The sequence below is a fragment of the Dermacentor silvarum genome, chromosome 2 (genome assembly GCF_013339745.2).
Source record: "Dermacentor silvarum isolate Dsil-2018 chromosome 2, BIME_Dsil_1.4, whole genome shotgun sequence".
NCBI classification, from domain to species: Eukaryota; Metazoa; Arthropoda; class Arachnida; order Ixodida; family Ixodidae; genus Dermacentor; species Dermacentor silvarum.
In genome coordinates, this window is record NC_051155.1 from 140,097,359 (window position 1) to 140,106,326 (window position 8,968).

The 8,968-nt window shown below is 51.0% G+C and overlaps 1 protein-coding gene across 1 annotated transcript in view; it reads left to right on the forward strand.

Moving 5' to 3' along the window:
- Positions 1–8,498, forward strand: part of LOC119441853 (inhibin beta chain) — a 183,535-nt gene extending 175,037 nt beyond the window's left edge. The window contains exons 2-3 of the mRNA XM_037706487.2: positions 3,809–4,197; positions 8,030–8,498. Coding sequence (XP_037562415.1) covers positions 3,809–4,197; positions 8,030–8,461 — 821 coding nt within the window. The 3' untranslated portion in view covers positions 8,462–8,498. The remainder of the gene's footprint in view (positions 1–3,808; positions 4,198–8,029) is intronic.
- The last annotated feature ends 470 nt before the right edge of the window (positions 8,499–8,968 follow it).

Genomic DNA, 8,968 nt, shown 5'->3' on the forward strand with positions numbered 1-8,968 from the left:
TAACGAAGTAACGCTGTACGAAGGCTGTAATTTCCACACACACATTTGACTCCACATGCACGTCGACTGTAATGTTCCCCCGCCTTTTCAAGAAATTTCCTCCCAGTGACAGCAATAGTTCTACTAGAATGGAGAGGGCTGAATCCTGCGCCGTTCGTAAAATCCACTCATTACGTTCCGGAGCAGTTCCATACGTAATTTACTCGAAAGACCGCAATTTATCCACACACTCTAGACCCCCCCCCCCCCTTGCCCCTTATTTTTACCAAATACAAAACAAGTTTAGTTCTGGTTTAGTTCGCCGAGGCCATCGGGCAAACCTATCGTGGCCCGCGTAACGCATAAAATAAGGGAGAAAACGAGCACTCAGTAATTTCTAGCAGTGATTACAACTAAGCTAAAAACGTTAAAGTTCTTTTTTTTTTCCTCACACATCGCGCCTAACGTGGCTCCCATTCCCACTGAATGTGAGCTTAGTGTCAAGCACAATTATCCTAGCACACGGGAGAACAGCGAATAACGGCCGACTCGCGCACTTTCAAGCAGTTGCTGAAGCAATATTTACAAAGGGTATAATTTAACAACGTGCATTTAACTGCGTCTTGTGAATGTGTCTCATCATTAGCATTATACTTCTGCTTCAGTTCGCTGACTTTCTTCTTTAGGCCTTTGATTTCACCGTCCTGTCGATTAATGGTCTTTTCAAACTCAAAAAAAAAAAAATTCGTGACATATACTGTACAGCCTGCTCCATGCTTTCAACTTTATCATTGTGTGCAGGCAGGGTTGCGGCTAATAGATGAGAGAACACTTTTGATTTCACTCTCAGACAAGCTTTCATCACAGCTATTTCGACATGTTCCGCTGCCCCTTCAAGTCGGCATTTTTTTTTTTCTGTATAAGGTTTTTAAATCTTATTTTAATCTTATGACGAACGGGGGCATGGGGGGGGGGGGGGGGTGGAAGCGTGGGGAAGAGCGTCTCGCGAAGAAGAGGAACCCTTATCTTCCGCTATTCTGCTGCTAACCTGTTGGCGTTCTGGGCGAGTCTTATCATCGTCACTGATCGCGACTACAGAACAGCGACTGCAACATACATTAAACGATGAAGCGTATACGCGGAAAGGAACTTGGTGAGAATGCACATTTCGCACCCCGGAGATATTTCAGTCAATTAAAAAAAATGAATGCACTCTATAGAAGAAGACTACGGGAAAAGGGGTAGGCGGGGAAACAGTATCCCTACTTTATGTGAAAGTCACTTCGCCGAACGGGAACACGTTTTTCAGCGAGACCTTGAGATCGCTGGAGCAGAATGCGTTTAAAAAAAAAGGAGCTTCTTCGGAAGCCTATTCTTGGCCGTGCCTGTATTTAGAGCGAGAAATACGGTGACTTGAAAGCAGAACACGACCTGTCGTACGGAGTGTAGCATTCACGATGTACGAAAGTCGCGTGTGTGGGCGCTCACCGAATATCGGTGTGTTGAAAGGGAAGGAGAAATGAATCTGAGGGATATATCTTCAATATGGCCGGCGTAAGAGTATAATATGTACTGGAAAAAGGAGGGAAGCGGTGAGGAGCACGCGCTGCGTCAGAACAGGCGGAAGAACAAAGAAAGTAGTGAAGTAAAGCAAAGAATGAAAGGGAGAAAAGAAAGTGAGAAGAGAAGAGGCAAAAATAGACGAGCCGCTTCGCGGAGTCTGAGACGGCGGCAAAGACGACAGAACGCGGCCAGAAACGGGAGCAGGGGGAGAAAGCGGGGTTTCGCGAGTCAGACAAATGGACACCACGCGTCGGCATATCGGTCGCCGTTTCTCGCTCGGGCTTCTTCTCGTTGCTGTTGTTCTGCTTCTTCTTCTTCCTCCTCCTCTTTTCGCCACGAAAATGTTTAGTCCATTAGGAGATTGAATGCTCTGGCTGGCGCGCTGTCACAGTCTTTCTCGTATTTGTTATTCGAACGTTTCAGTTCTTCAAGAGACGGGCCCGCGCTCTTGGCGCTGTTTTGAGGCCGCATAACTAGACGCTGGGATGCCCGTCGCTGGTCTTTGAATGCAAAGCGGCGCGTCGCGGGAGAAGAGGGAAAGAGTGTTGGCCCCAGGCAGCTAGGGCAACATTGGCCGACGCGAGCTCGGCTGAGCCATGGTCATTGTTGAGGCCGAAGACCGCACGTGTGTGCCTGCAGGTGGAAGGGGAAACTTGCAGTCGGTCACTGAGGGACGCGACTTGGGAACTAAGATGTTTGATTTTGCGGCCTGGCGGACGGCGCCCGCCGTTTCTATCCGAGAAACGGGAAGGCCGCGGGAGGAGACGGACTTCGAAGTAATTACACGTGTGTCCAGCGGCCGAACTCGTCTACAGAAAGTGGACTCTGCGCGTAAGCTGTCCGCGGTACGACCCTAGAATGAGCATGATGTTGTGTAGAGGACGATAGACGTGACACAAAACGAAAGTGACAGAGAGCCAAAGCGCAACTTGGTATAACTGGTATCGACTGAACGTGCTGTACTGTAGGCACGATATAAGTGGCACAAGACGAAGGTAACACTTCGCCTTGTGTCATGTCTATCGAGCTACAGTATACATCAGGTTCTGTCAATATCAACTAACGCAAGTGCCTGTTCTGCTAAGACGCTGTAGACTAGTCTGGTGCATCAGGTAGGACAACCAAAATAGCGCCTATTTAAGCGTACCTAGCTCTTACTAAGTAACAGAAAATGATTAACTGCGAAAGTATCTGCATGTAATGAACTCGACTCGTCAACGGTGGAAAGCGACGCAAGCTCTTCAGTGCGCTGCGACAATCTCGTTGAAGCAGCGTGATTCCCGGTCACTGAGCGCAACTAGACGACCTCTTCTTGCGAGTAAATGGTGTATAGTACCATGTCTGAAACAAATGGCACATAGAACGGCTCAAGCGTGATTGACCTAAATGACGTACGCGTCGTCGTCGTTCCTGAATCACGTCGAGCGGCGAACGCGGCTATGCCGAGATGCTGGTAAACACTTCTACATTAAAAAAAAAAACATTGTTTTGGAGTGACATGCTTGGTCTGACAAGCTCCTTGCGTACATGAAAGTACGTTATGTCCTCGAATGCCCTCCTGAAAGCGATCCTTTCCAGTCGTGTCGCGTAGATCTCAAAAAGCACTTCCATGGCCTGGTGATTGCTTCAAGACTTGCTTTTCTTTTTTTTCCGCTGCACTGACTTCCGATTGATCCTCTGTTTCCCTTGAATTACTTTTATTTACCTTAAAGGCCCTTTGCGGGCATCACATAATCAGACAAAACAGTGAATAATATTTAAAAGTTACGAGAAGTGAGAGTAACAAGAAGGTCGGTACAAAATAGTACTAGCAGACAAAAGGTATAAATCACTCATAGTCGATGGTGAGCACTTCAAGCAAGAAAGCATTTGGCAACATAAGCAGCGCAGGGACAGGTATGAGACGGGTAGCTGGTGGCTATAAATGACACTTGTCAAAAATAAGGCAAAACTAAAAAATAAATAAATAATTTATAACGAAGAACATTGTGTCTAAACACGGGATTATGTGTTGTTCCTTTGTTGCCCACGTGTCTTGCAGCTGTCGGCCACGCGTTCATGAATTAGTGCATACGTATCGATTACCCTGAAAGTGAAACTTTAGTTGGGAAGTCAGCGCTTGTGCCTGCCCAGTTATCCTTCCTTCGTCTGTTTCTGCGCTGTATAATAAATAGTCGCTTCAACACGGATTACCAACTAGCCCGCTCTTACCTCTTGTTGTAAAACCCTCGCAACATAAGTGACCTTCTTCAAAAACTGTGCGCAGGGCTGACGGTGAACGGTCATGTGCTGCTGGACTTCCACCAGAACCCCGACCGGCCCACGCACCGGCTGCGCGTGGTGTCGGCCTCGCTGTGGCTGTACGTGCGTAGCCGCGGCTCCTCGTCTCCTTCGGCCAGCAACCGGACGGCCACCCTGTACGTGTTCCGGGTGGCCGAGTCCAACAGCAGCAGCGCCCCGCTCAGCGGAGGCATGGACCTGCTGGCCGCGCTCGAGGTGGACGCCAGTGCCGCCTCGCACGGCTGGAGGCGCGTGGACCTGCGCGCGGCCGTCCAGCACTGGTTTGCACCCGCGGCGGGCCACCACGGACACAACGCGCGCAAGAAGCTCACGCTGCTCGTCGACTGCGTGGGCTGCGGGCCAGCTGGCATACAGGTGAGCGAACCGAGGGTCGGTGCGAGCGTCATCAAACAGGCCTCGACCGTCCTCCCCGTGGACTCTGACCGAGAGAAAGGCAGACCAGGGGAGGTATTTCGTAAGAGTCCACTTAGTGGACATGTCTATTTCGTCTGCTGCTGAAAGGCTCATTGGCTGTGGCGCGTGGCTCCTGCTAGAGCGAACCCCAGCCCAGCCAATCAGAACTTCAACAGCAGACGAGGTGGACTCCTATAGAAAACCTCCCCAGCACCCCGACCGAAGCTGTCGCAACGCTTTTATAAAGGTCCGTCAGTTATTACTGCAATGACTGGTTGCTTGAGAGTCGCCTCTCCGTACCAATTATTTAAGGTGTATAGGCGCCGAAAGTGCTAAATTACGAAATAATAGTTCGGGGATCGCCAGACAGAGTTAAGGGCGCGTTTTGACGGCCTCGGTCAAGGGGTTCTTTTCACGTAGTGTAGAAATTGTAGCCAACAATGTTTTTTTAATATACTTAAGGAGAGGTTGGCGCCAATATGTGGCGCCGTCTACTCCTCTTCTCTTACATGATAGTTGTCCTCGGAAAGTTGTCAAAAACCACAAAACTTAACTAATAACCACATGTACGAACACTCATGTACTAAGTCTTAACTGCAACAATGGGTTTCATCAATACAGGCGCGGGGTGGGGGTCCTTACAATGGAAGCTATCGATCGATATCGTGAACACTGTCACCCTAGAGCGACGTGTACAGTCCAGCGCGACGGTACATCCTTTCTACTGGAACGTCCAGTAAATTCGCGTAAAATGCTGTTTCCGAAGGTGATCGAGCAAGAATGCGACCCCTGTTCAGTCGCGCATAACTAGGTTTTGGGTGTCACAGAGGCTGTGCCGGAACAACCTTTATAGCTCATAATTGACGAAGAATCGAGCTCTGCTGTGGCACTCCAAAGTTCTTCAACCATGTGGCCGCCGTGATGACGTAATCCATAGGAATGCACAACAAGAGCTTATCTCGGGCCGGATTTGTGAGCTACGTGGCAGAGTCGCTCACCTGGAAACTTCAGGTAGCGCAAATGCAGTGGTTCAAGCGCGTTAGTACAACGTATCCTCATATACATAGCCCATGATGAGCAAGAACAAAAGAAATATATGTATATACGAGAGAGAGAGAGAGATGGAGACGCACGCAGCGCTACTTGTGTCCCCGTCTCTCTCTCTCTGTCTTTGTTTATCGTGCACTATGCATAGCAGCTGGCAGGCTGCCTTCAGGAAGGGATATTCTACAATGGATCACGTCTATGCCATCAATCATGCAATTGAGAAATCCGCGGAGTGCAATGAACCTCTCTATATAGCTTTCATAGATTATGAAAGTGCATTTGATTCAGTAGAGATACCAGCAGTCATGGAGGCATTGCGTAATCAAGGAGTACAGGAGGCATACGTGAATATCTTGGGAAATATCTACAAAGATTCCACAGCTACCTTGTTTCTCCACAAGAAAAACAGAAAGTTACCTCTCAAGAAAGGGGTCAGGCAAGGAGACACAATCTCTCCAATGCTATTCACTGCATGCTTAGAAGAAATATGCAAGCTATTAGACTGGGAACGCTTAGGAGTGAGGATCAACGGCGAATATCTCAACAATCTTCGGTTTGCAGATGACAATGTCCTGTTCAGTAACACTGGGGATGAATTGCAACAAATTATTTGAGGACCTTAACCGAGAAAGTGTAAGAGTATAGGGTTCAAGATTAATATGCAGACGACAAAGGTAATGTTCAATAGCCTGGCAAGAAAACAAGATTTTATGATCGCCAATCAGCCTCTAGAATCTGTACAGGAGTACGTTTATCTAGGTAAATTACTCACAGGGGACCCTGGTCATGAGAAAGAAATTCACAGAAGAATAAACATGGGTAGGAGTGCATACGGCAGGCATTGCCAAATCCTGACTGGGAGCTTACCACTGTCGTTGAAAAGAAGAATTTACAATCATTGCATTCTACCGGTGCTAACATATTGGGCAGAAACTTGGAGGTTAACAAAGAAGCTCGAGAACAAGTTAAGGACCGCACAAAGAGCGATGGAAGGAAAAGTGTTAGGCCTACCGTTAAGAGACAGGAAGTGTGCGGTGTGGATCAGAGAGCAAACGGGGATAGTGGATATTCTAGTTTGACATTAAGAGAAAAAAAAATGGAGCTGGGCCGGCCATGTAATGCCTTGGTCTGAAACGGCCAAGGGAAGGCAAGCGCAGTCGAGGATGGGAGAAAATTGGGTGAGGTGATGAAACTAGGAAATTCGCAGGCGATAGCGGGAATCAGCTAGCGTCAGACAGGGGCAAGTGGAGATCGCTGGGAGAGGCCTCCGTTCTGCAATGGACATAAAGAAAGACGCAGTTTCTCCCGAAAGGCGAAGCATTGATTGCGATAGCAAATTAGTAGAGAGCTATACGAAGCAAGAATAGTAGTTTAATGGGCCGTATAAAGTTGTAAACATTCGCTTTCTAACTAAATACACAAGTACGGTGTCGCGTGCACACAGGTAAACATTAGAGAGTTTTAGTTTCACGTACGTGGATGCGTTGCGTACGCAAACGTGAGAACTCTGCGTATGTTCCGCAGCACGCGTCCGCTACGTTTATAGTTTCACGTACGCAGAAGCAGCGCCAGAAGTCCCTGCGTGGAGCCCTCGCATACATACGATGGATGCTTCCGCATGCGAAAAATATACTGACCTTTACCGTCTATCTATTTGCGCTACACACAACTGAAGCAGCAAGGTGCAGAGGCTTTTGCTGTCCTTGTCAGCGTACTGCGTGAGCAGGAGGTCTGCGCGATCGTGCACAGTTCGAGCACTGAACACTTTTCCCCTGGCCGCCGACAGCCGCACGGCGATTTCAGTCCATCTCATTGGATGCCGCATCATGTCTTCGAATGGGTTGCACTCTCGAACATTACGAAGTAGATCTAAGTCGTCACTTTTTGAAAATCTTAGGCGCGGAGCACTGCTCGGAGCATTCGCTTGGTCTGCCGCCATCTTGAAACCTGCTGTCTCTCGATAGTTTCGTAACTCGCGAGAGCGCCCCGTCGGACCGCCACGTACGTAGAGCACGCAACGCAAGCGCGAAGTTTTCACGCGCGTCCGCAAGATGCGCGGGCGGCCTCCACATTCTGCGCATGCGCATTTCAGTCACGTAGGAGCTCCACGTACGCCAACTCTTCCACGTACGTGAAACTAAAACTCTCTATTAAAACATCTCGCTCGATGACACGGAAACTCGCAGTGAAAACGCCGGAGTGAGAAAGCGCGCCAGCAGCAGCTTCGCGCTGTCTCTCGTCTCGCCTCAACGCGAACTAAACGTCGAAAGCACAGCGCATACGAAGCTACCTGCACTCGGTGCATGCACTATGTCCCCATCGCAGATGGCTTTGAAGATGAGGCTCGTGCGGGCGCGCACTTCGCCAACATGGCAGATCGCTTTCAAGATACGGCATCCGCGCGGCCGTGCTGTGAGCAGCAGCCGACGAGCAGACCGCACCCCCTCCCCCCCCCCCTCCTTCTCCGTCGCCTCACCCCCGTGCCTCGCGCGCTACATTGAGCCGCGATTGCCGGCTGACCCTCGTACGGCGCGCGGCGACGATTTTATTGCCGTCCGTTGGACTTTGTACGCAACCTCACAGCTACGCCGACGGCAGAAATGCGCTTAGAGTGTCCATATAATTGCTATCGCAATAAAATGGGATGATGGTGGTGATGTATACTAATTAAGGTAGCGGCTCTGGTGCCGTATACCACGCGCACGGACTCCTGAAACAGCGCCGTGCGCCCAACTTTTCGCTACAGGTGGCGCAGTTCGAGCGGCGGCAGCGGCGGCGTCCCTTCCTGGCCGTGGCCACCGAGGCACTGGTGTCGCGGCGGCGCGGCCGGCGGTTCACCATCACCTGCGGCGAAGGGGTGACGCAGTGCTGCAAGCAGTCGCTGTACGTGAGCTTCGAGGACCTCGGCTGGGACGATTGGATCATCGCGCCCAAGGGCTACTTCGCCAACTACTGCATGGGCGAGTGCGCGGGCCGGCCCCGGACGCCCGACATGTTCCGCTACTTCCACGCGCACGTGCTCGAGGAGTACCGGCTGCGCAACCCGTATGCCTCGGTGTCGCCCTGCTGCGCGCCCACCAAGCTGTCGCCCATGTCGCTCATCTACTTCGACCGAGACCACAACATCATCAAGTCGGACCTGCCCAAGATGATCGTCGACGAGTGCGGCTGCACGTAGCGCTCGCCTGCGTAGGACTCCAAGAAATTCTTTCACGTCTCCTCCCACCGCGACGAACCCCTCTACTCCCATCAACCCTGGTGTGGACGGCTCCCTTCCCCCCACGACCCCTTGTGTCCCGGATTCTGTGATACGCTGCGGATGTCGCCTCCTCGTCCTCCTTCCTCTGCAGGAGAAGGCGGAGGAGTGCGCTCGCTACGGTGCGTTCTTCTAGTCAGTGGTCTCAGCCGCCAGGTTGCGCTCTCCTCCCACCCACTTCGAGAGTGCCGTCGGACGACGAACACGCAAATATGTTGTCCTCTGTGCGGTGCTCGCATACCTGTGCTCTCGACGTGGAGTGGCTACCGTCGTGTCCAGGGCGGACGATGCCGCCGTCTCCCGCTGAGCGCCGACGACTCGGCGGCGAGACAGTTTGCCGCGACGTCGCGGCGGTGGTGTTTGTTGTCTCAGTATTGTGAGTGAGTGTTGTGAGGCACGCCGGCTCGTCGCCGTGCGGCTTTGCTGTGT